Source organism: Falco biarmicus, chromosome 3 (genome assembly GCF_023638135.1).
Source record: "Falco biarmicus isolate bFalBia1 chromosome 3, bFalBia1.pri, whole genome shotgun sequence".
In the NCBI taxonomy this organism is placed as follows: Eukaryota; Metazoa; Chordata; class Aves; order Falconiformes; family Falconidae; genus Falco; species Falco biarmicus.
Window position 1 is genome coordinate 90,028,423 of NC_079290.1, and position 27,188 is coordinate 90,055,610.

At 43.4% G+C, this 27,188-nt stretch overlaps 1 protein-coding gene and 1 long non-coding RNA gene across 3 annotated transcripts in view; one reads left to right on the top strand and one right to left on the bottom strand.

Moving 5' to 3' along the window:
- The window catches only part of CDH20 (cadherin 20), a 117,785-nt gene extending 113,235 nt beyond the window's left edge, over window positions 1-4,550 (top strand). The window contains exons 11-12 of the mRNA XM_056332749.1: window positions 1,205-1,456; window positions 2,943-4,550. Of these exons, the coding sequence (XP_056188724.1) occupies window positions 1,205-1,456; window positions 2,943-3,442 (752 nt within the window). The 3' untranslated portion in view covers window positions 3,443-4,550. The remainder of the gene's footprint in view (window positions 1-1,204; window positions 1,457-2,942) is intronic.
- Window positions 1-27,188, bottom strand: part of LOC130146531 (uncharacterized) — a 73,730-nt gene that overhangs the window by 17,414 nt on the left and 29,128 nt on the right. The window contains exons 2-3 of one of the 2 annotated variants that reach the window (XR_008820947.1): window positions 26,286-26,331; window positions 7,096-7,128 (exon numbers count right to left, since the gene is read on the bottom strand). This is a non-coding gene — a long non-coding RNA (uncharacterized LOC130146531). Of the gene's footprint in view, window positions 1-3,364; window positions 3,454-7,095; window positions 7,129-26,285; window positions 26,332-27,188 lie in introns of those variants that run through there. The other variant, XR_008820948.1, reaches the window with a different exon arrangement.

Genomic DNA, 27,188 nt, shown 5'->3' on the forward strand with positions numbered 1-27,188 from the left:
TAGGTCTGCCAAAGAGAAAAAGTACCTGTGTTCCCCATTTATCCTTGCTGGCCCAATATTTGCAGACATGTTTGTAAGAAAGGCTAATTATCCTGCAGGTTCCTTTAGACTCCCTGGTGGCCCAGATCACATTGGAGACATTCAGTCTTGCGCTTTCCAAAACTCCCTGAAGCCAAAAAGCTTGGAAGTCAGCACTGACAAAATCACTGATCTCCAAAGATTTTGCCTTGGCATCCCTGAGATGACAATTCGGAAGAATAAATTCCTGAATCCAGTTTCTTTCTGCTTAGGAAATGGTGCACAGTCTGAGGAATTTCAGGGAGGGGGTAGACAGGAATTCAAATGCCACTGGGAAATTCTGACATTTTAAAAAAACACGCTGAATATGGAGGAAAAAGCCTCAAAGGTAGAATTACCCTTGAAATGACCAACAGCAACTGGCTGTTAGGTCACTTTTTTTTTTTTTCAGGGGCATCATTTTGATTCCTTTTCATTTAAGTTCTCATAAAAAGCAGGCAGTCACTCTGAATGAAGCAGAATGGTCAAAATAAAGCCGAATAATTCTGACAATGATGACATGTAGCATTCTGACTTTTTTCAATGGCAAAAGTGCCAATGAAATTGCATGTATTTCAATGAAAAATGTTTAGTTGCAGATTTTCAACTCGCTGCTGCTTTAGGATAGCAAGCTGTTTTTTTCCTTTGTCTTCTTGTTGCCTCAAGCAGACGACTATGCCATGAATCAAAAAACGTAAGGAGTACCTTAACATGTCCACAAGGGTTATACACCAGCATCTCCAAAATGGTGGCAGCACTTAAGAGCGAGGTCTGGAAAAGCTGCTGAGCATGAACAAACAGGGACAACAAGTTGCCTTCAACTGTTCGTTTCTGTCTTGCTTTCTGAAAGCTCTTTTAGCTAAATCTGAAGGCTGTGAGTTTGCTCTGGGCACTTTATGTCAGAAGCAGTAAGGGCAGCTCCTAAGGTGTATATGCCTTGCAGGTTTGGAGATACGGCCTGAGAAGATACTGGAATAGGGGAGGCAGAGGCAAAATGCTGATTAGTGACAAAGTGATAAAAAACAAAGGGAAAAAGAGAGATGACAAATGGATGTGGGTCTAGGACTGATTTTGTTAACCTTCCTTTGCTGCTGAATGTATTTGCTCTGCACATTAGCTCTTCTCTCCATTTACTTTCTACCTTTAGACAATACAGCATGGATTTTGACGAGGCGTTCTGGCTTCAGGCAACACGAGCAGAACACCTTTTACCTCCCCATCTTGATCAGTGACAATGGCCGCCCAGTGCTGAGCAGCACAGGCACACTGACCGTGCACGTGTGCAGCTGTGACGATGACGGCATGGTGATGTCCTGCAACGCAGAGGCCTATGTCCTCCCTGTCAGCCTGAGCAGAGGGGCACTCATTGCGATCCTTGCCTGCATCTTTGTCCTGCTAGGTAAACCCATGGCTTCTTCTTGGCAGGGGACAAACTCTTCGGTTCTGTCTGGGGGGTTGCTGATGCACCGAAGGTGAAGGACGCAAACACACACATCTATGTGTATGTATAGATATAGATATAGATAGATAGATAGATAGATAGATAGATATACTACAGGTAGACACACACATCCTTACAGAGCCATATCAAGGGCCAGATGGTGTAGTCAGTTGCTTCAGACTCTGGGGTGTAGGAATGGGGGAAAACTATGGCCTGCAAATATTTCTGCCAGATGCCCCAAGGTGTCTGGTATGGCCCTGTTTTCCTGAAAGAGGGATGGCAGGAAGAAGTGCTGAGAGCTGTGGCTGGGTACAGGTTACTTCCTCATACTCAGCAGTTTCCGATCAAATGCTCCCACAGGAAACAGGAGTGGTAAGCCCAGTTCCACCTCTTGTCTCTTTGACAGGAGATTTCCCACCTCCATCCCTTTTCCTTGAGACATTACATTTAAATGGTGCCTGTGCTGCTATAAAGGGGCTGAGTACCTTGCATGTGTTCTGTGTCCACAAATAAATGTCATCCTTTCCTTGGCCAGACTTCCTATGCTCCCTGTTAGCTGTTAGTATCAAATGAACTTCACTTCCTTCATTCACTCTCTCAAGTCACGAGACATTAGTGCAAAACACACATTCCCTGAAATTTCAGGGGACACAGTTTGAGGAGCAGGGAGTAAGCTACAGGAAAAATTATGTAAAGGTGCCTCAATTCTGGATTTTCAAAGCAGCCTAGATACCTCAGTTCAAAATTTCAGCATTCAAAACCTTTGCTGAGTTCTAGCCCTGGAAATACAGTCACCAGGTGATGGCACATTTTCAACAGTAAAGGGCCCTGGTGCCTGTATGACCACTTCTCCCCATGTTAAGAAGCACAGAGATGAGGAGCACCAGCACTACAGGACAGCAGGAGGCTTACAGATAAACAAATACATGCTTTGGAGCAGACTAAGGGGCTAGCTCAGCATTTTGCTGTGTAGGCAGACATATCACGATGGTGCCTCAGCACCATCCATCTATGTCATGTTGAGTGCCCGGCCCAAGAGGCATCACCGAGGTCAGCTGCAACACTTGGCTACACAGCAGGAAAAAAATATCTCTATGGAGCTTTGGGCTGCTGCAGATAAACTGTTACTGATACCTACCTGGCTAGCTAAAGGTAACTCAGGTATTACTACAGTGCATTGCAAACACATGATAGACATGTTCTAAGCGTCACCAAGAGTTAAGAATTAAGGCAAGAAAAGGGACAGATTAGCGGGACCTCAAGCTGCTAATTCTGACTAGAGGGTGGGGGATTTCTACACCTCTCCACTTGCAAACACCACAGCTCTTTAAATCCAAGGGGCTGGCTGAGCTCACCAAACAGGAAACAGGGGGGCAGAGAGTCTGAAGCCCTTGCAAGGTCTGCCCCCTCACTGATGGCCCCATGTCTCGGTTGCCTCCTGCAGTGCTTGTGCTCCTCATCCTCTCTATGCGCCGCCAGCGGAAGCAGCCATACATCATTGATGAGGAGGAGAACATCCATGAGAACATCGTCAGGTACGATGATGAAGGTGGTGGGGAGGAGGACACAGAGGCCTTCGATATCGCTGCCATGTGGAACCCGCGGGAGGCCCAGCTGGTGGTGAAAAACCGGCAAGACATGCTCCCTGAAATAGAGAGCCTCTCCCGATACGTGCCTCAGGCGTGCGTCATGGACAACAACGTCCACAACTACGTGCTCGCCAAGCTGTACGAAGCTGACATGGACTTGTGGGCACCTCCCTTTGACTCCCTTCAGACGTACATGTTTGAAGGGAACGGCTCGGTGGCGGAGTCACTCAGCTCCCTACAGTCAGTGACGACAGACTCAGACCAGAGCTACGACTACCTGACGGACTGGGGGCCGCGCTTCAAAAAGCTGGCCGAGATGTACGGTGCCACGGACAGCAGCGGGGCTCTGTGGTAACAGACGAGGAATGGCAGAGGGGTTTCCATGTGAAACGGTGTCCAGTTAGGTCCATTCTCATCAGATGCTTCCATGGACATGGGTGAGGCCTCCTAAAACATAGCAATACGGTGCTTGGATGAGAATGGGAAGAAGGGTGCGAATGAAGGTCTCTCTGGATCAGCTTTACTCAGTTAAATTAAGTCACGTTTTTGAAACCATGAGAAGCAGAAGGAAGGAAGTTTTTTTCCTCGTTTTTACAGCAAAATTGCAAAGCTCGAAGCCTGGAATATAATGACGTTACTCTCTCTCCCCCTTTCTCTCCCCTTGTACACGGCAGCTTACTGAGCTCTATACATCTGGGTTCAAAGATCTGTAAACTCTAACTGTAATCTCTGACTCACTGAAAAACTGCCACCACAGAAAAGTTGTTCCTCACCAGTTATTTTTCCCCCATTAAAAAGGAGGAAAAAAAATTGCTTGCTAACAAGAGGGGGGAAAAAATCCCACAAAGCAGAAAATTGAAACTGGAATCTCAGACGGCTCTTTGTAAACTAAAACTCCTCTCTCTGTTGCTAACGGAGTCCTTTTTTAATCCTTTAGAAACAAGGCTGAGGTTTTTTTCCACCTGGATGAGGGTTGGGGAAGAGGCTTTGAATTTCTGCTGTAGTTTAACGGCTGATCTGTGAGTCATTGGTGTTAACACTAATCCATCTTCTATCAAGTTTGTGTAAATTTATTCTAGGCTCTTTAAAACCATGACTCTGCTAAACTGCTCAGAACAAAACCAGAAAGTCTGCCTCTTTTGCACTGTAGATGTCTCTTCCATGTGCCAAATGTGAAGATTAGATTCTACCAACGAAAGCCAAATAAATTTTTAAAAAAGAAAAAGCTATATTTGGTAACTACATGGGTTAGATGGGCTTTCCTAATCTGTGTGAGGTCAATCCAAGGGATGTTTACATACTGTAGATAACCTACTTGAACAAATGCAGTATTATAGACCAATAAATGGATGTAAGAAAATTACATGTATAAGTTTTGTATATTTGTTAATTTTGGTAATAAATATGATGTACTGCATACAGTACAGTACCTTAGCACCTCTTTTAATAAAAGTTAAACAGAAGGAAAAGTCTGATGGCAATTTATTGACTACTTTGCACACAGCAGTTAGTGCTTATCCATGGCTTTACATGCCTTGAGCATTACGAAAAAATGGTTCAGCAGCAGCGTGTCAAGGAGACAAGCCTTCAGTTTGCAGGTTCCAGCAGATTGCTTCTTTTATTTTTGTTTGCTTGGACATTATCCTTAGCCATGAATCAGCCCAAGTGCAGCCCATCAGACTAGTCACTTTTCTATTCCAGTTGTGCTGAAGTTGAAAGCAAGTCTTGGACGATTTTTTTAAAACATTATAGCTGGGGCATTGAGAAGCTTGGTAACCAGTTACACAGCAGACATGGCAGATTGCATCACACAATACCCTTTTATGGTCATTCTGACTCTGCAATGAAAGTTTTGAGCCTGGATCTTACCTTGTTTGCATGTGTAAATGGGAAGGGCCAGGGAAATTACACTAACATCAGTTTCATGGAAGATGGTGAGAGACTTCTGAAAGCAGAACAGTCTGAAATGGCATTTGCAGGTTTCTTTCTAGCTAAGGAATCTCTCCATCTCAAATTGCCCAGAAAATAGATGTGCAGACATAACCACCCAGTTACCACAGTTTTACCACATGCATATTGTGCTCAGTTTCTGTTGCAGATGCACGCAGAACAGTGCTGTCTCTACTTTGCCTAACCTTAGGTTGCACCAATTTAAGACAGGGCCCTTGCTTCCAGAGACTCATACAAAGTCACGCACCCTTGGAGAGCCAAGCAGTCAGCAAGGAAAAAAATTTTAGTGACTTCTCAAACATTTGCCCAACTGATGTGATGAAAATCTGTGCCTCCACAGGCATAATATGCCATAGCTTCTGTTTATCACCTGAACCTGCCTTACACCATTGCAGAAAAAGCACTGAAAATTATGGGATAATGACTCTTTTACTCATCCCATACCACTAACCCTCACATATCATATTGATTTTATAACACTAGACAAAGAACTGCAGCCACCATGATCAAGGAAGTGGTGTATGGGACACAAAACCGCTGTTGAGAGGCTGCTGAGAGTTTCCTCATCCCCCAATGCAACAGGAATCACAGAACATAGGACAGGAAGGAAGATAGAGAGGACATCTACTCCACCATTTCTTGTCTGAATTAACCATCAGGTTTATATATTTTAAGCAGATGCCTGTTTATTCTTGAAATCCCCAACAGTTATGGCTCTGTAATTTTTCTAGGCAATCTTCCACTGCATCAATACATTCAGTGCCGAAAGCCTTCCCTGGGAAGTGTAAGGCAAGTATCCCTTGCTGCCATACAAGGCTACTGTCTGTAGAGCTATGGTTTGGTATTTTCAGACCATTACTGGTTCTTCCCTTAGTCACAACCTACAGTAACAAAAAGCCTTTGGGTAGTTCTTCATGTCCTGATACCACAATGGTTTACTTCTCCCATTGTAGGCAGAGGGGGAGGAAGGGGGGGAGAAATTCAGTCCAGCATCATATTGCCTTCAACCTGAAGGTAACTACAGCATTTACTGAGGGTTTTTCCGTGATAAGCTGCTCCAAGGTCTGGTTTTACTCCACAGAAGCCTCCAGCAGCGGCCTCTGCAAGACAGGCTATGCAGCAGCTGCGACCAGCTTCCTAGGTTATGATCTCCAGGTGGGGAAGAACCATCAGCACTTTTGTTAGGTGCTTGCACTCGCGCCACAGAGGAGCCTGCAGGGAGAGCAGGCTCTGAGCCACCTTCCTAAGCTGCGTGTCACTGTTAGGCTGCCTGATTATCCTCAGGTTTGCCTCAGCTTGTGAGCACAGTCAATAGCTGTGCAGGTTGATGCTGTGGCACTTACCAGCTGGTGTTTAGTAGGCACTTGGCAGCCTGGGTTGGTTTTTTTTTTTTTTCTGTTTTATGGAACAGGTGACAGTGTTTTTGCAGCCTGTGAAATCTCTGTGCAAACAACCAACACTTGCATCTATCACCCTCCCACAAACAAAACTGAAGAGTGCTCTGTTTTACTGATGAGATACAAAAAGATCCACTTGTGGATACATCAGGGCTCAGCAGGCATGGCCCAGAGTAGAACAGGGGAGAAGACTCTAAACCCAAAGGAAATGTGTGGTGCCACAGGCTGGCAGTGAAACAAACATGCTGATCACGCAGGTCCCCAGTCTCCTGCCCTGGGGCTCCTCAAGGTCAGGCCTGGCATCATGCATGAACGTTTGCAGCACTACATAAAACCTGCTAGTGGTTTACAGCCAGGGAGCTCAGCCTGCCGTGGTGGAGGGACTGGGCTTCGCCACACCAGCAGACAGCTCCAGGTGACAGCCCCAGTCCTGTGTGGGACCCACAGTCTACCCCCTGCCCTGGCGTAATGGCAGGAATGTCAAAGGGCCAGGACAAGATCCCATATGCCCCCCCCCCCCCCAACCAGTGTCCCCAGTCCCCCTGTGCACCAAGGCCAGTCTGAGTGCATAGAGCTTTTATCACTAGTCATTTCATTTTGTTCCTCTGATGACATTTTTTTCCACAGCTGCCAGTTCTCAGGAAAAAACAAAACAACTTACCATCCAGGAACAGTCCCCTGGTCTCAGCTGTGGCTGAAAATAAATGGTACAGAGGGAAAAATAACAGAGGGTGTAAGTCATTTTACTAATTCCAGACACTTAAAGATTGAGCATATGGCCTAAGCAACTCATCTAAGCTCTCTGTCTAACTAACAGAGCTAGACAAAGAGTGATCCATTCCACCTGTCCTGGCCATCTGTATGATGCTATGGCCCTCTGGAGGTGCTTCGCTCCCAGTTAACGGCCTGGCCTCTGGGGATTTATCCATGCGGTTTGGAGTCTGACCCTGGGCATGACATTCTTAAGCCCTCTGCTCTACATTTGGTTTTATGAGTGACCACAGGCAAACGCTACAGTCTCTGACATTTTCCTTTTCACTTCCTACCACCCATCTCTTGTCTAGGTAGATTGCATGACCTGCCAGCTCTTATACTGCACTGGTCAGCACATCTAGGCTCTGAGTTGCAGCATTCTTTAAGCTGTCTGTCAAGCGTCCAGATCTCTTCAGAGCAAAATGCAGAACTCAAGAATGCATAAGAAGAGTTAACATAATTATTTCTGGCATAAAGTTTCCTGCAACACTGCATCTCATTTGCTGCTGCATTGCACATTTATCCAGCTTTATTAGGTCCCTCTTGATTTTGTCATTTCTCCTCCAGCTTTTATTGCTCTTAATCATTTTATGCCACCATCGTATTTGCTGCCTACAATCCCCTTTTAGATAGTTCATCAAGACCAATAGTGACACAGATCCTTGGGGGACCCAAAAGTTATATTTGGACACCTTGAAATATGATTTACTAGCCTGTGCCTGGGTTTTGCTTGGTGCAACTGTCATATAGCACAAACTAGAACCTGCTTCACTGCCTGCTGCCTGACCACAGCTCCCAGGAACCATCAAACTGGAGGGACAGGCGGGTCCCAGAGGTCTGCCCTACATATGCACCGCATCTTACCTGTCCCGGCCATGAACAAGAGAAATGAGGCACATAAAAGAGGCACAAATGGTGCCTGATAGACTTAAGAAAATTTCTGACCTGTATAAAATCACAGTTGAGGAGATTAATTTGCTTCTGCCTTTGTGCTGCCATGGTCTTATTACTAAGGTGCTGTCAGATGTGATCACTTTGGTTTATGCTAGCTTAACTACCAGTTAGACCAAACCCAGGAGAGGCTGCTGCTCCCCAGGAGAGATGATGGGTTCAATAACAAGAGAGGATGGCCTGTGAGGAAATCCATACTGTTGCAAGCTAAATATGTTGCTGCTCTCCCTCTTTCTGTCTGTCAGGATGTGAGGCAGCCCATTGCACCCTGCTCAAGAAATCAGCCTTAATGTATTCTCTTCACATGCAGCTGGCGTAAACAGGGAGTGGGTCTGTCTGAGACATCCTAATTTATGCCTGCTGAGATCTGTGGCACCCAGAAGAGGAGGAGCTGCCTTTCACTCAGTAGGGCCCTGTCTCTCTTAGGGCAATGCATATGCCATTAGAGTGCTCTGAGACAGACACAGCTACAGAACAGCTGTATCACCCAAGGGATTTGTTCTCATGCATAGAGGTCACTGATTTGCCTCTCTTTTGGACTGTAATGTAGTAATAATCTGTATCAGTGCATCCTCTCTAAGCAGGCAGAGGAAAATAGGCAGCGAACCTGGCATGGAGTCAGAGCTATGATCCAAGGAAAGCAATAGGGGCTGAGGAGTATCACTGCCAAACCAAGGTTTAGGGAGAGATCTTCAGTTTTGCTTTCCTATATCAACCTTCTAAAGATCCTGCCCCCCACTGACATGCAAGATATTTTACTATTGGCCTTAGAGGTGGTAAATCAGGCCACCTGCATCACTGGCTTTGAGCAGAAGCAGCAGTGCAATGCTGCATTTCCCAAGAGACATTAGGGTAATATGGTGGAAGAGATGGAAGAGAGTCACTTTACAATTACTTTTAAAAACCATGTGACTTTTTTAAGAGCTGATATAGAAGACAGTACACTGTCTGAATACCATTTTCAGACCTCATTTGTAATTAAGCTTACCATTAAGGAATGGTCCTCTTGGGTGATATGAATTTTCAAACTAGCATCTTATTATAGGCCAGTCCCACACTGACTGATTCTGTAATTTTTTTCTCAAAGGTGCATGAGCTGTAATATTTAATACTAGAGGCAGAAGTGCTTGCCATGCCATATAACACCAAAAAAAAAAAAAAAAAAAGGACAGCATCTGTCATAATGTGGGGTTAGATTTTGTTCCTGGTTTGTGGGAAGGGTGAATATTCCCAGACTCATCATAAGACTTGGGAAGTTGAAACCCTATTTATAGGCTTATTATTTCTGGGCAGTCAACCTGCCAAGAAAATCTGGGTAAGACGACAGAGTACAATGTGATCCTACTCAGCACCAGAGTACCACAATGGGTACCAAATAGGAGATTTTGCCTTTTCCACCGTGTCTAGAAAAAGAAAAATCTGGAAAATGTCATTTGGATTCTGTTTGGAGAGTGCAGAGAACCTGGAGCAGTGGGGAGTGCTCTGTTCCTCCCAGCACAGCTGAACGTTCTTGGGCTCCCTGACACCAGTCCTTCAGCACACCCCTCCCATGGGGGAAGGACAAAGGAAGGGAAAGAGAGATCCTTTTGAAACCAGTACTGAAGATAACCCATGACCAAGGGAACCTGTCCTCCCCCTTGCTCTCACTCTTCTTGCTTCCACTCTTAAAGGTACAGGAGAACCTCTCTGCACCTCTTATTCCCCTTTACAATGGGAAGAGAGTTCAGTGCCATGATCATTGCAGAGCATCAGAGCGACTGCTCATCCCCAGTGGGTCTCTGAGTGCCCCAAATTGCCTTAACCTGGTCATCATTCAAATCAGTTACGAGGGAGTAATTAGGAAACACAAGAATCTCCTTTTCCCTTCAGGTGTAGGGGTATTTGCCCCTGGATAGCCTGGGATGTAGTTCAGAAGAGGAGAATTTTTACAGCTTCATACCTTCATGTTGCCTTCCTGAGGCATAACACGTATCCCTGCAAACTTAGAGAAGTGTTCCCAAGCTCAGAGGAGAAAAGCTGCTCTTCTCCTAAGCAGTAGTGCTATCACAGGGTGGGTTGTTTAGGCTTATTTGTTTTTCTTTTTACATGGATGCTTCCTGGAGCATTCAAGGAGAGACAACCTGTCCGGAAAGGACATATCTTTTTGAAAGACCTCAACCAAATATTCTGTAAGATCACAGGTATCATGGATGGAAAAGGTAGAAAACAGTGTCTTTTTAATGGTAAGAGAAACTTACCATTAAAACACACTCCCCAGCCTGCATATGACATCTTTCAACCTTGGAGCATCTCTCTGATTTAGAAAACTGTTTACTTTCAGCTTGGAGCCACATTTTCAACAAGAAAATTAAATATTTGATGTACATACTTCCAACAGCCTCTATCTTCCACCTACTGACCATGGTCTTACTTTTACGATGTCCACTACAAGTAAGGAAAAACATGCATGTTCTGCCTATAGACTCTGTGCTCTTGTCCTGAGATGATTGCAAAGTGTCTTGCAAGCCTCAGTTAAGTAAGGCAGTCCTATCTGATATGGAATAGTCATGGGGTTTTTTACAGACAAATAAAAGCAAGCACAGTTTAAAAAATTTACAAACATTTCAGAGAAAATTAATGTAGAAATGGTAATCTGTCCCAACAGTCTGTCGATCGAAGCAGATTTCCTCTTATGACTTCATAACTTATGCCTATGGCATAGGGGGCAGGTGGGCAGTAGAACTTTGAGCTATAGATCAGGTGCAAAGTTATTTTTTACTGATAATATAAACATGTCTATGGGTTAAAAGAGAAATATAGTCCCAGAACAGAAAATTATCTCTGCTACTAATCCAAGAAAACTTCATTTCATGATTCCTGCTTATTTGAAACTCTCAATTACCATTCAGCCAGCTGTCCAACCACTAAAGAAATGAAAAGTCCATGTTGCATTTACCACTCAAAACAGATGAGTAGGATAAAAACGTATGAAAGCACTTATTAAATCTTATCATCCAGAGTTTACCGTAAAGTTTTTTCCTGAATTGTTAGTGAACAACCACAACAGAAATTATGTGTAATTTGTAGAAATTAGAGATGATGTTAGCTTTTTAGAAACATTACTTGCAGTGAGAACTCTGACCATTTTATAAGATACTGACAACACAAGCAACACCAAAGCACTACAAGACTTGCAGTCTGGTTTTGACTCTGATGTTGATGCTATATGTATGATGAATTTTCACAGTCTTTCTGTGCAGTGGCTTTCCACCTAGCATACCACAGGGATAACAATCTTTGCTACTCACTCTAAAGTAGCATAACGATGTGAAGAGTTTTAGTATTTATTTAAGCAGACTGCTAGAGCATTTTAGGGCCCCAGGCACATGCTAGATAGGATATAGAGCTGCACATTTCTTCTAAAAAATCACATATCCTTCTAGCTCTGGGAGAAGAAGAAAAGAAGGGTGACTCAGAAGTAGCAGATGTTGGTAAGATCTCTTAACGCACTACTGGAAGGCACTCAGAGACTGTAGTGATGCAGGTTCCCTTAAAGCCTATCTAGAATAGACTTGAGCAAAATGCTGTAGCAAGCCAGATTCTAATCTATTCCCCTTTTCTCACATTATCAGCTGCAGTCACAATATTTTCCTTCTTTGTCAGACCTCCTTTCCAAAACCATCAAAGCACACGGTAAATATGAATTACCGAAGCAGCACAGCATCCCTGGTGTGTATGGTGATTATTATTGGTAGCCCCTAGAGAGTAGGATATGCTAATACTATTGCTAAAGACAATCAGCAGTGTCCTGGTGCAGCCCAGCAGGATTTGAGACCAATAATACAGCAGATCACATTTTCCCAGGAAAAATGTAGAACAGATCTAAAAATTAAACGTCTAAGCTTTTTCTACAGAGGCAGAGGAGGATTCCCCAGCAAGAAACCTATATTACCATAGACACCCTTCTAAGGAGTAGAGTTGGCCACTAGAGGAATGTTTCTCTCTACCCAGGCCATCAGCTGCTGGCCACACAGGTGCTCACATGGGCCAGAGGTGCCCAGGGGACCCCTGAGGGCATCCTGACTTCTGACTGCACATCTCTGGCAGGGATGAAGAGAGGTTTCACTGAGACATTACTGCAAGAGACTCTAGTGAAAAGTAAAATCTCAGAGGAACCGAAATTGCCAGGTTGGGTCCCCATAATGCAGCACATGCTGCTTCACAAGGGTACACAGCCCAGAAAGGACATGAGACCTGCCACTGCCAGTGGATATACCTGCTGTCAGCAACAGTTACCACCACTCTGCTGCTCAAACTGATATGTGGCAAAAAAAAAAAAACAACGTTGGCCAGTCTCTCTTTTAAATAAAAGATGTTTGTATGGAAGACAAGATGGAAGAACACTGGTCTTGTACACAGGTGTGGCAAAGAGTTTTTTCAGACCCATAGCAAGTCATTTATTCTATTAGTATCTCTGATATCCCTGTCCACAAAACAGAGGTAATGGTCTCCTCCACCTTAGCTACTCTGCCTGTAACATCTGCAGAACATCTCTCACCTTGTGTGTGGATAATGGCTACTGCAATGTATCAGAATTATAACAAGGAAAATTACGCTATTTAGCTACCTTTGCTGTAGCATCCTCCCTGCCAGCCTCTGCCTGCAACTCATTGCCCTGTCTCTGCAAGTAAATACTGTGGTAGTGTTTAAAAGCAAAACACAGCTGTAGTGAAATATCCGGTCAGCTTGCAGCCATTAAACAAACAGAATGCCAGCTCTTTCCTTTTGTTTAAAATATCATTACTGGGAACAAGTCATCTCTCTCACTGCCTTTGTGCTTCGGTGCACACGTTAGGCTTTTAAACCTGACCTAGTTTTGGCTGGAAAGTTTCACAGAGAAAGGCTATGGACAGCTTCACCACACACATTATTTTTCCTGCTAATCAATATGTTATAAAAGCTGGAGTGTCTCTTTTTGCTGGAAATGAGGCGAGGGATCAGGAGCTGCAGTATGGTTGGGCTCTAACACAACTTCTTGCAAGCCAACTGCACCGTTGCACGTGTCGGCCTCCAGCCTCTTCTCATTCCTTTTGACTTTCCTGATGCTCCACGTAGCTAATGAAATCCACTCTGACCCTACAATGGCTCCAACAGACACCACTCTGAAAACAGCAAAAGCTTTGCTTTCCTTGCAACAAGCAACCAGGGCTGACACACTGCAGCAGTGTTTCTGGTGACATTTTTAAGGTGTTTAGATGAGCTGACTTTGTAACTGAAGTCTTGTGGCTGGAAGCTACTGCCTTCAGGGCTCATTTGTTTGTTTTAACTGTGCTCAGGATTTCCCACAGTGCTGAGCTGCTTCCAGCATGACTGAGAAAGGGGTCATGTTGCACAGAGCATGGGCAAGACAGAGTTCACAGTGAATAATAACCACTGTGACTTCACGATAGCCCTGGCAAAGGGTAATTAAATCCCGAGGCTTGTGCTGGGAGCAGTGGGCTCCATCTAGAAACACTAACATTAGAGGGGGTCAAAATCCATCTGATTGTGAACCAAAAACCCATAGAGGTTGCACGTAACCCAGACCGTCATGAGGTGCAGCCAGCCTCCCCCTGTTGCTCCGTGCAGGCCCATGGGTGGGTCAGCCAAGTATGAGGCTGCACCGCTGAACGTGCGGGTGGGCTCGTGTTAAGGGGCAGTGCACCTCACACGAAAAGGGAGGGTGTAGTGTCTCAGGGCTGGGGGTGTGCTGATCCAAGCCCAGCAGGAAGCAGGAGGGAAGCTGCTGCGTGCTCCTGAGATCTGGGGCACACTGGACAGAAAGCACTATTTAAAAGGGCTGGGAATCAGAGGAGAGAAGCTGGAGTTATTCAGCTGTGCGGATGTTCAGTTTATCCCTGCAAAGAGCACATTCAGAACATGAGGACAGGACAACAATAATAAGAAAGCATTGATCCTACTTCACATCCTTTTAGCTGAAGAGGAAAAGGGACAGACAGTGAAGTAAGGACCATGTTAGAAATGCCTGAACAAAGATCTGAGGATGAACAGAAAGCGACGGCTGCAGCAACTCCTTCATGTTGGAATTTCTGATGCGGATGAGGAGGTTACAGAGTCATGCAAAGCCATGGGCCGAGAGAAAAAAGGCCCCCTTTTCTTATACCCGTGCTTGCTAATTTGAACATTTCCAGCCCTTCTCTGCTAAGTGTTCAATAAGGCAGCTAAAAGTTGCACAACAACAACAACAACAACAACAAAATCATTGTTTTACATTTTTAGTGTCATTAATAGCAAGTATCTAGCTGAAGGGTAAATCATACTGGAATTAGGAGACATGGAGGCCAGTTAATGTTGCTGTAGCCCTGTGCTTACTTTTGCAGGGGTGAACAGTTATATTAGTTACAAGCATTCATGAAAAGAAAAATCAGCTATCCCCAAATTATTAAACATTCTTTGCTTAATTTTAATATATTTTTCTTTTAAGAAAAAAAATTGCATTTTGTTTTCAACAGTTTGCCACTAACACTGGCAACTTTGAGGCTAATACCGCAAAACCTTGCCTCTCTAAATAATTGAAAAGCTGAGCTACATTTTTAGGGGGCTGGTTTTTTTAATGAAAACACACAAATTGCTTGAATTTTGTGAAGAAATCCCCAAAGACAGCAACACTGACCAGGATTCCTGGAGTCAGGTTTTTATTATAAAAGAAGGGATTGATTTTCTTAGTATCTCATACGTAAAGTAAATCCCTTGACAGGAGGGAAAGGCACATGGAAACAGAAATAAGACAGGCGGACAGGCCCATCACCCACTTTGTGGTGCTGATCCATCCTGAGAGGCAATGGGTTTCAGGGGCACAGTGCCAGGAAGCCCAGGCTGAGTCAGCATCACGTCCAGACGGCTGCATGACATCACACCCCACTGCACTAACAGGACACAGAAAGAAATAAAGCATTGTTTGTTGGACCAGTGTTCTGACATCCAGCCTTCATGACAACATGTCCTGAGGTGTAATGTCGTATATGCCATAATGAGACACATTTCATCTGGGACTTCTAATTGTTCTGCAAGTGAGTGAAGTCTCCAGGACATAGGACAGACCTATGTGAATAACCTCCTGAAAGATGCATCAAACAGGAGGCACTCCAGCAGCTATAAACATCTTCGTCACACAGCACTGAGACTTGCATGGAATTACATAGGGTCTATAACTTCATTGCCTGGCACCAGCTCCTTATTGGCAACCTACATCTGTGCTAGAGTGGCACAGAGGTATTTATGGGATGCAGTCCATGCTAATATTACCTACAGTGTCCTTGCTTTCCTGCCTGTGTCTGAAGTCTGCAAAGCCTTTCTGCAAAATGTATTAACATCCTCCCCACCTTAGTATGGTATAGCTTATTTCTTTGCTTGTTTCATTTCATGAACTTACAGGCTGCCTTTAAAAAGCAGCCAACAAATGCTCAAGCAATAGAAGAGAGAAAAGAAAAAAAGAAAAAAAAAAAAAAAGAAAAGAAAAAGAAAACCTGAGGGAGGAAACAGATTTCAATTTCCAGTTTCCAAGAGGCTAATATAAAAAGTAAAGGAGTGGGAGGGAAGCATTTGAAAATGTCATTTTTTTTAAATGCCCTGGCAGTCTCTTCCCAGCAGCAACAGTGGGACTGGATGATACATTTGTAGGTGAATTGGTGGGGAAAAAAAAGAAAAACAAAAGTCCTAGGTGACTAGTTTCCCCAGCACTCCAATCGCAGAACCCTCTGCAGCCCTGGCTTCAGTGGAGCAGCAACAGTGCGCTTGCTTCCTGAGGGTCCTGCCAAGACATCTCATGGAGTCACCTGCAGTGTTCAGCAGGTGACATCTTCTGTTAGAGGTGAGAAGTACCAGTGCATGAATACTCAATTGTGCCAGAAACTGAGGCCACAAAAATTGCCAGAATTACACTGCCAACCCAGCCACACAGCTTCCAAGTCAGGCAAAAGGGTCTGCAAGTCCTCCACAGGGTCCCTCCAAAACCAGGGAAATGATGGGATGGCCCTTGCCCTTTTAGACAGAGAGAGCTTTACTGGGAAAAAGAGGGTTTGGGAACATGTTTCACTCCCAGGTTTCCACAGTCCCTGGAACCATTCTTCAGTGCCGCAAATAGGCATAAGTGAGCACAACCCCAGAAATGCCTGCAGGTACCACCAGGTTAAAGGAGGCTACCCACAACTTGATCAAACCAAAATGACATTGGCCAAGAGCTTACGTTATTCTTAGGAAGCCACTGAGAACCCCACCAGCTTCCACTGAAAGGACCACCTGGCATTTGGCACACACACTTTGGTTCTCACCATGGTCTAGTGGCCCCAAACACAGTACTTCCCACAGACTGAGCAAATGGCCGTGCTCCAGTCAGCTCCGATAGCTATACAGGGGTTTGCAACAAACCTTGTAGAGCATCTTTAAAGGCAGTGTGATAATTTGCACAAAGACAAGGACCAAAACTTGGAAAGGAAAATAAGCAGCCACTATGAAACACGTGGGATCCTTTCTATTCAGTTGTCCAGTATGGTAGACATGCAGTCCGGGTTTTGGCTGGGATGGAGTTAATTTTCTTCATAGTAGCTGGTATGATGTTATGGTTTAGATTTAGTGTGAGAATAATATTGATAACACAGTGATGTTTTAGTTGTTGCTAAGTAGAGTTTATACTGAGTCAAGGACTTTCAGTTCTTCAGGCCCTGCCAGTAAGAAAGCTGTAGAGGCACAAGAAGTTGGAAGAGGACGCAGCCAGGACAGCTGACCCAAATTGCCCAAAGGGATATCCCATACCATAGGACATCACGCATCACGCTGTCATGGTTTAACCCCAGCCAGCAACTAAGCTCCATACAGCTCACTCCCCCTCCCAGTGGGACGGGAGGGAATCAAGAAGAGTAAAAGTGAGAAAATACATGAGTTGAGATAAAGACAATTTAATAGATAAAGCTAAGGCCACATGCACAAGCAAAGCAAAACAAGGAATTCATTCACCACTTCCCATCGGCAGGCAGGTGCTCAGCCATCCACAGGACGGCAGGGCTCCATCACGTGTAATGGGTACTTGGGAAGACAAACACCATCACTCCAAACACCCCCCCCCCCCCTTCCTTCTTCTTCCGCCAGCTTTATATGCTGAGCATGACATCATATGGTATGGAATATCCGTTTGGTTGGTTGGGGACAGCTGTCTTGGCTGTGTCCCATGCCCACTCCTTGTGCACCCCCAGCCTCCTCGCTGGTTGGGTGGTGTGAGGAGCAGAAAAGGCCTTGGCTCTGTGTAAGCCCTGCTCAGCAATAGCTAAAACACCCCTGTGTTACCAACACTGTTTCCAGGACAAATCCAGAACATAGTCCCATACTAGACACTATGAAGAAAATTAACTTTATCCCAGCCAAAACCAGCACACATGCTCAGTGTATGAACTGGGGGGAAAGCTGCTCGGGAGCTGGCTGGGCGTTGGTCAGTGAGTGGTGAGAAACTGCATTGTGCATCACTTTTTCTGTATATTCTAACTCAATAATAATAATAACAATAATAAAAATAATAACTGTATGTATTTGTATAAATATATTTATATTTTATTTAATAATCATCATCATCATCTTCCTCTTCTGTCCCATTAAACTGTGTTTATCATAACGCATGAGTTTTCTCACTTTTCCTGTTCTCTCCCCCATCCTGCTGTAGGGAGAGTGAGAGAGCGGCTGTGTGGTGCTTAGTTGCTGGTTGGGGTTAAACCACTACATGTGCTGACATAAGATGCTGCCATCATACGTGTAACTTAAAAATACAGGACATGAATATCAATCCTGCTTTACTCTAAAGAATAGGTTCATAGAGGAATTATAAGGTTTCTTAAATTATTTATAGCTGTTATAACATTTTACAGATTTCAAAAGTCCATCAACAGAAGATTTAATAGATAGGAAATCAATTAGCCTGCATGATAACTAATTAACAATATATTAAAACATCTCACAGTGCCCTATTAATGCTCTGGTCATGAGCACACCCTTAGCACAAGCCCAAGTACAAGTAACAAAAGCCATCTGACCTCCTCAGTCCCTCGGAGCTCTTAATCTCTGGCTCTTAACCTGCAGCTCAAGGGCGCAGGAGCGTGAAGAACCTGGCAGTCTGTACTTGAAGGTCAAGATGCTCCTGCTCTTCTGGAGCAGCAGGAGAACACAGCAGCTCCTACCTCATTACCTGGATTTCTGCTAGCAAACTTTCCAACAGGTCTCTCTATCATGCACACCATGACTCTGGGACACTAATATTCCCTCTTTGCTCTTTCATATTAATACTTTACCTCTACCAAAGGCCAGCTAAGAAGCAAAATAGCATCCTGCTGTGCATTTAAAGACACAGACAATGAGGAAATGCACTTTTCAGCACTCCTGCTAGCTAACTCTCTGCTCCATTTCCCACACACAGTAAGCAAAACTCTTTATCCTCATCACGAAAAAACGGATCAAAGAAAAGAATGCACTCAGCACCCACTGACAGGGCTCTGTCCTTTTAGAAAATAATTTGTCTTCGACTCTAAGTCCTACATTGAGCAATGGCTATTTCTGTGTATGGTTAGTCCACTTTATCCATCAAGGGAAGAGACTGGTGCCAATGTTTCTATAAGAAAAGCAAATATAATCAATCAAACCCTCAGGCCTGTTTAGATCCACATGAAATGTCTGCACTAAGTGCAACCACTGCAGCCCCCAGCTGGTTAGGGTTGTGCTGAATCCACCTGCTGAAGGGTTGCAGGCTCTGTGAAGGAATGTGCTTCCTAATCAGTTCTCCAGATCCAGAAAATTTTAAATGCACTTTTAAACACATACACACACTCAAAACAAACAAACAAAAAAATTGATAAGCATTCCATTGCATGGCTTTCAGAAGCCCAGTGGGTTACTAGATAGTCCTGACCCATACAAAAAGTTCACGTTAATTACCTGCAATCTGACTGCACAAAATTTTCATTTTTCTCAAAGAAGTAACCCCTGCTTCGCTACAGCAAAACACCACAACACCAAACTGTACTTCTCCCAGTAGGAGGAGCATATTCCCTACGTATACTACATGGCATTGTTGGGTATAAACATCTTGGCATTTGTATTTTCAAATGGCAACAGCAGAATGTCCATTCTCCGCTGCAGAGTCAACTTCCTCTAGGGTCTCATCCTTGGATGGATCTGTCACTCAGCAAAAAATTCACATTCACCATTATCTACCCTCTGTGATGATCTGGACACACACATACACATGGGGGTGGGGGGGCAGGGAACCAACCACCTCAGTCACTGTAATGTATCCACGCTTAAAAGAAACCATCTAGTCATTGCCACAGACTGGGGTGCTGTCAGTGTTATTTTTTACTGCACTAGATGTGCAGCTCAGCTTCCCTAGCCAACCATGTATTGCTGCCAGTATGATTACTCACACTCACATCACAGGGGCTTTACAGAAGTTTTTGAAAAACTGAGAAGGAAGGGTAAAACAGTGCCACAAAGAAGTGAGCACCCAGGTTCAAGAGTGACTGGATTCTCTTCATGCAGAACATCTTACCTTCCCAGCCAGCAGCCTGTAGGAAAGGCAAGTGGTTGTATATTGTGCAGAGAGACAGGCTACCCCAGTGAGTGAGCAAGCTGACAAACGTGGAAGACAAATATGTAGTGTGAGAAGGAGCAGGCCACAGCTGTTTCCTCTCAGTCTGGAGATGGATGACAAGCCAGAGCAGCACCTTTAGTGGAAAAGGAGGTTAACACCTTTTTGGGTTATATCTTTGTTGCTGTTTACACTGTGGTCCTACGTATTTAGTGCTTTTGGGTGATCCTTGGGGAATCTGTGGCTCCTTCTCTGCAGCTCCAGGCACTGGTTGAATCCGGTGACATGGTGATAGCCCCTGCTCTCACTGAAATCAGCACACTCATTTTAAGGGCACACATTTGGACCTTATATTTTAAAATCTACAGAACCTTTTACGGCATATCCCTGATACCGTGTACAACAATTTCTTCTCCAGAATTCCTTTAAAAATCCTTTAACTGGCATTTCAGAAAGATTTCACCCAGCTAACAAATAGCACACATGTGATGTCCCTCAAGTTAGTTAGTTTTTAGTGAAGGACATAAAACCCAAAAAGCTAGCTCTTCAACTGGTTACAACTGCTGTAGCTGTTTTACTTCAAGGGGACCTGCACCTCTTTGCCCATAGTTAGTTTTACATCTGAGTCCGGACTATCAGCACCACCAAGTTGTAAGCAGAACAAAATTACAGGCAGCCCTTCCAATCCTGTACAGTGAGCCATTCAGTTATTGGGTTTGCACTTCAGCACTTTCCGAGTCAAGCAGTTAAAAATAATGGGAATTAGCATAACTATAAATTGCTGGGGGAAGAAGCATAGCTGAACCTAAAAGGGAAAACAGTTTTCCTAGTAAGACACAGCAAAGCTTACAAGCAAAGCTTTAACACTTTGGGGCTTTTGCAATTGTAGCGGACAGGGATGATCTGGAATGCCTGGTGCTTTTTATTTTTGCTTTCACAACCAAAATGAAACTAGCCACTCAGCAAACCCTCCAAAACCAAGCCACTGTTTTTGCAAAACCAGAGCCAAGGTTTTGTGCCCTGCTCTAACAAGCTCCTCGAAATCCTCTCTGAGAAGAGTGTCACACACAAATTCCCTGTTGCATTCAGGCTTTATACACATCCTTTCTAATCCTTTGGGTTTTTATTTGTCTTCTATTTTGAGCAGGTTCCTTAGCACTAAGGCACACATATAATGCTGTTATTGCCATACCTTTAATTATTCTTTTTTTTTTCTTTTTTACTCATAAGCACTAATTGAGTCATGATCTCTTTGCAAATGTGACTTAACCTGTTGTTCTCCTGCTTGCTCAGGCACTGCAAATAAAAAAATAATGGCACTGGTAATTAACTGAGACCTGGCAATATAACTTGCCTCTCAGTCCGTGACGGGTAAAAGTTCAATTGAAAAGTAAGGTGTATAAATGCATATTAAGTGAACCAGAACTAAGTATTAACCAGACATACAAGAAATGCATGAGCAGAAAAGAACCTAACCTTAGATATCAAGTTGAAGAAACTGGACAAACGTAGATGAGCTCTAATTTTCCAAAGACCAAGCAAATTACTAGTAGCTAGATGCGCAGACAGATAACACATGCACATACATTTCAGTTGCATGTGTCAGATAGCATCAGTCTACAGAGGAATGCTTTCTACCTAGGAGAATATTTTTCAAAACTTGCAATCAGGTGTTCATAGGACACTTTAGCATTGCCTGGGAGGAAAAAGACCAAGAGAAATCAAGAGGTACAAAGTTCAGAGCTGTGGTTCAGCCTGAAGCAAGTCAAACAGAAAAAGGTGCTGCTCTCTGTCTGCTCTCAGCGGTGAGAAGCCTTTGTAGTCAGAGGGGAGCCCCAACTGCGCGGAGGCTGCTCCTCATGAGAGAGAAAAAGCATGCTCAGAGCAGAATAATACTTCTAACTGAGGAACACACGCTAGCAAGGATGCAAGAGGCAAGGAAAATTCTTCCAGCTTTCTCACTTGGAGGAAACAAATCCCCAGGTAATGCAGATGGTGAACATTGTAACTTACCATGAACTAGAGAACAGTCACCGTATAAGCTCAATATTTTTTGCCCTCACTCTTGATTTTCTTTGTTATTCTCCTGCAACTGTCTCCTTCCTTTCCCCTTACACTTAGACTATTCATGGGCCAGGCAGAAAGCCTTCATGCAACCATTTTAATATCCCTGAATCTCCACCAGTTATAATCACAGCTGTGGAGTCTAGTGGCTGGAGAGGCTGCCTCATATTTCAAAATCTAATGAGTTCCATTCCTGTTAATATTATACTTCTATTAAAATTCGTGGTAATTTTTTCCATTAGTTTAATTTATAAATCAATTCCTTCTAATTTTCTAAAGCATTACATGACCAGTGACTGATGTAGGTCATCCCAAAAGGGTGTCAGAAAAACCTTTATAACACAACATCTTGTATTCTGTACTTTTTGATCGTGACCCTCCCACAATTTATAATTGAGATTCACAGGGTAGGAAGGAATAAAAGGGACAATTTTCATAGTTTATATTCAGAGAATGGTGAAAAATGAAGGTGATCCATATGACAAAAGGACCTGTTGTAAAGAGGGAATGCCATGCCTACGAACTAAGAGCTCTGCTTCGCCTATTAACAGAGAATAATATATGGGCAGAAAGAGTAGAAAGCCTGGATGTTACACTACGTTCTCTTTTCTTCTGTTTCTGCTCAAAGACTGATCAGGATGCCAGAAGGCAATCATGTCCTGCAGGTGAGTGGAATAAGAAACTAAGAATATTGAAAAGCATCTAAGGCTGCTCACAGTGCAAGAACACCTGAAGCAAAACTGCTGAAAGTTTACCAGGATGTTTTTCAAGAACTAGGATATCATAGAAGACACATCACGTACATAAAAATGATTCAGCCAGTATAGCACATGCCTACCAAAATCTGTGAGAAAACAGAAAAGCAATAAACAAAACAAAGAAAGTGCAGAGTCCATAAGTGCCAGGAGATAACATGGCAGTTATTGAAAGGCTAGGCTTTTGTACAACCTCAGCAACTAAAAGCTTTGAAGAGTCATCATTGCCCAAAGCTTAACTGGAAAAGAAAGATTACAAATGAACCTCGATGTTTGATACCAAATTTAAATTTGCCGTGAAGCATTTTTGGGAAGTGTCATGTTTGAGTCTCAGCAGTTCTGACTTACAGCTTTCCCCAGGATGTGCAGCACCCCGTGAGCACTGACACAGGAGAGGCAGCTGGCGTCCCACCAGCAGGTACATCATGCTGCAGCTGGCTGGCCCGTGAACCACAGTAAAAACACAAGAGCTGCTTCACTGAAGCTTTTTCACAGGAAGGCCCAGTAAAACTGGATAATTTACTACCCAAGCATGGTAACCTATTAGCAGTCTCTGAAGTGCCCTCCTGCCCTGGCAATGTGCCCTGACAAGAACATCAGTATGATGACTTATTGGTGCAAGCAGTCATTGCAGAACCTCCTTGCTCTCCCCAAATAGTCTATAACCCATGACAAGTCTCAAAGGTCTACCTTACACAAAGCACAACAAAACATAATGCGCAAAGCCATATTTTCTTCACTTTCACACTGATTCATCATCCCACTGCTGCAGTATAACACAGTACAGAGACTTTTCAAGAATTCAAAGTTAGTCTTAGTTATCATTTTTGATGCTGCACATGACTTAGTTGAAACAAATAAAACAGTGTGAAAAACATTGTTCTCCTGCTTCAAAGTGTTTGCACTGTGGTATCAGTGCATTTGCTATTGCTATGAACACCCTACTTTACACATATTAAGAAGATTCCCACGGAGCTGCTCACAGCTTACAGGGAGGAATTCACATTTTAGCTGCACAAATTAAAGCTGCAGACACTAGCTGGCAGCTCTCAGAGCTCATTATGCATTGCTTCCTCAGCAAAATTAGTTCTGTACATAAACCTGCAAATTTTGCATCACTAAACTCTAGACACATAGCTATTATCAGATGAATTCATCTAGCTGGAAGTTGCAGTCCTTAAAACACCCCAAGATATCATTATTTTGTCCCAGGGAAAGCTAAAGTGCATTAAAATCTCCAAATCATTTGCAAACCTGGGATTGTCAGAGCTCCAAGGAAGCATACAGTATTGCAAAGCCAATGTAAAGAAGGTGTTAAAACTCCAGTGTTTCCAAGGTCACATGGTAGTATCCAATACAAAGTGTGCTCACTGCTCCCTAGTGTAGCTGGGAAAACAAAGGAAATGCAATGTCTGGCTCGGATTTTGGTCTAGGGGAATTCAGGTACTGCAAAACACTAAGCACACTGCTTACCGCAGTGCCAGAAGGAACTTGGATGCTAGAATGACATACGTCCCTGTACAGAATAGAATAACAGCACTTTATGGACACACAAATAAGACAAAATCCCTCTCCCAATCTAATTATTTTTAAACTTTGGATTCTCCAAACACAAATGTATTGCCCTCCATGGCACACACAACTGCTTTAAAAAGCACTTATTATTCACAGACAGGAACCTGAACATTTTGGGAAGAAAAAAAATCAGAACAGTTGTTGAAGAACTGAATTTATTATCTTGTTAGGAAAAGAAAAAGAGAGAATGAGATCATATACATGTGGCACATATACCTTTCAGTATTCAAATTCAAGTCCAAGAACGATGAAGCATTTATGGTAATGTTAACAACTGTCTTAAGTAGCCACTGATTAGTAACTATCTTAAGTGTCTAATGACCAAAAATACTATGTTCAGTTTCATATGATCTGAAGTATTCACTTTTAGGATCTTTCTGAAACCTAATTTAGCAAAATAAATGATCTTATCATTTGACTTGGTCAGCAATTCTAATGTGTGGTTCAAGCAGAGATTAAAAACATCTGCTCCTAACGTGGCAGTGAGTCACTTTTCAAACCTCAGTTAGAAGTTACTGCTTCTCCCTCTGCCCCACTTTGGGGCAGACATAAATGCACAATACCCTGTGATAAAGGCTGCTTTTACTTCATTTTCAGTCTGATCAGTGATGCAGAACAACCAAATGTTAATGGGACTTACTAATACAGAGCAAAAAGCTGGATCAGGCCCCACAGCTCCAGCCAAACACCTTCTGGAATAGTCATTCAGAGGGTTTTCAGCTGCCTCAACACAGGCATGAAATGCCAGTCTAGATGCCCTTAAGTATGCGAGACAACCACATGGGGCTGACGCACACAGCAAATCCACAACCTTCTGGAGAAACAGCTAGCAGGTAGGAGATGGAGGGCATCTGAAAGGGCACAATGACACCTCCTGTTTTAAAAACTGTGTCCCATTCCCAGTCTTTAAAACCTCCTTTCAAATGCTACTTATTCAGAGTACATTCACTTGCTGCTCATATGTGTGATTCACATCATACGCTCTTGCTGTATGACTTTAGCTATAGCGGTTCTATCTGCCCTGATTCTGGCCTACAGCAATTTTTAGTCCAGATTAAACAGTCTTGTGAAAAGATCTTTTGACTGTACCATGAGGCAATTAACAACTTTATCCACTGCTTTTCCAACGAGAAAAATTTAGAAGTCTCATTCTCAGAGGTGCATAGAGAGCTTGAAGCTGAATGACACTGCCAATAACCTATATGTTTTTTTCCCTTTTAAGTCATCAGCTTGAATCCCATTCAGCTTGAGAGGATGGCATGGCCCAGTCCTGAATTAATTTCTCAATCAGTCAGGGCTACGTCCTGAAATAGACTGAAAAATAGAATCCAGAAGAACTTTTTCCTTAAGCAAATTGACACTATCACTACCGGCACCAGGAGGACCAGGCAAAAAAGAGGCCAGGGTGAGCCTGTGCTTCTTCATGCCACCTGACAGCTAGGTGTTAGCAAGGGCAAGACAGCACAGGCTTTGTCATGTAAGAATTCATCCTAAGCGTGTGTTCTGGATGCTCCAGAAAGTCACTGTGTCTACATGTGCCTGACCCACAGGCATTGCAACTATAAAACTGTTTCCCCTTCTTGCCCTTCCTCAGTAAACTGCATTTGGTGGGAGAGCAATAGAGTGACTCAGTTACACTGAGTGTTCTCTAGTTCATGTCATCCTCCGTGTATTCCATGATTTCCAGCACACAGCGGCTCTCAATAATTAATAAGAAATAACATCGGAATGCTTAGCTGAGCTAAACTCTTTGCAAGTTGCCCATCAGCCCTGTTTACTTTCATTTGGTGTCATCATTACACCAGAAATACTTTTGCTCCAAAGAGACAGGACACACACAAGAAAGGAAAGGCAAGGCAGCACTCCAGCTTCTTGTCCTGATTTTGCCTTGGGGCAAAGCATGGCTCCTGCGGTGTGTCACAGGCTGTACCACCACGTGCTGGTTAAGAGCTCTGCTCTGCCTACACTTGAGGGAAGTAGCAAAGTCACAAACACAAGATCAGCATTTTTTAAACATAACTTGATTAGTCATTTCTGGTTTTATTTCCAAGGGAAATGGCTAAACGCACTAAACAGCCCACTCAGACAGGGAACACTGTTAGTACAGTAGCCTGAAAAATTCATATTCAGTAACAGTTAAAGTGACCTTACTGGAGGTACTGGTGCAGTCAGTTCTGTGTCCCATCAGCTCAGCTGCCTGCAGGCAAAACGCAAAGAGGGTATTGATACTCTAAGGTAACTTCTTTACTAATCAGAAAGCATAAAATGCCTGCTTGTACACAGCAAGAACGGGTAACATCTGCAAATGAAAGGAGTGGGAAGAGTTCTGTGATTTTTTTTTTATTATTATTTTGTTTTTAATTTTAACTGTTATTTGGTGACACAGGTCCTGGGAATTTCAATGCATAGAGCTACCCATCTGTTTTGCCTTGACTGCTGTTCCAGCCTCCTTTCTATCCCACTCATCCTGTTCCAGCATCCTTTCCGTCAACTCAGACCTGTTGCTTTAGTATTATTGTTGCTGTTGCTAAAATGTTATCATTACAGAAAGTGCATTCCTTCCTTGAATACTACTCTCTCTTCATAGGAAAAAATGAACTATTCACTTTTTCAATGAAAAACTGACATCTTCTGCTGAACTTTTTGACAAATTATTAAAAATTATTTGAATTCTTTCTGAGAAAAACCTCACTCATTTTCCATCTGCTTCTTCCTACTGTTTCATCTACCCTACAGTTTCCTCAATGATGGGAAGCCGTTTTCAAACACAAGTTTAATTTCTGTTTTCTTAATAAAACCCAAAGGAACAGATTCACAGGGGAGAACTGCCTGCACAGAAGCAATTAATAAAAGGCAAACATTATGGTTGCTTTTATTGACTTCAATAGCAGCTGGTAGGTGCTGTCTTTCTGATTACCAGGAAACTCACAGAAAAATAAGATAGAAACAATGAACTTTGGGAATTCACTTATTAAGCTTTAACCACTGGGGTATACCAAAAGAACATAGAAGTCTTCTTCCATTCCCAAACCAACATTTTCTTTGACATTTTAA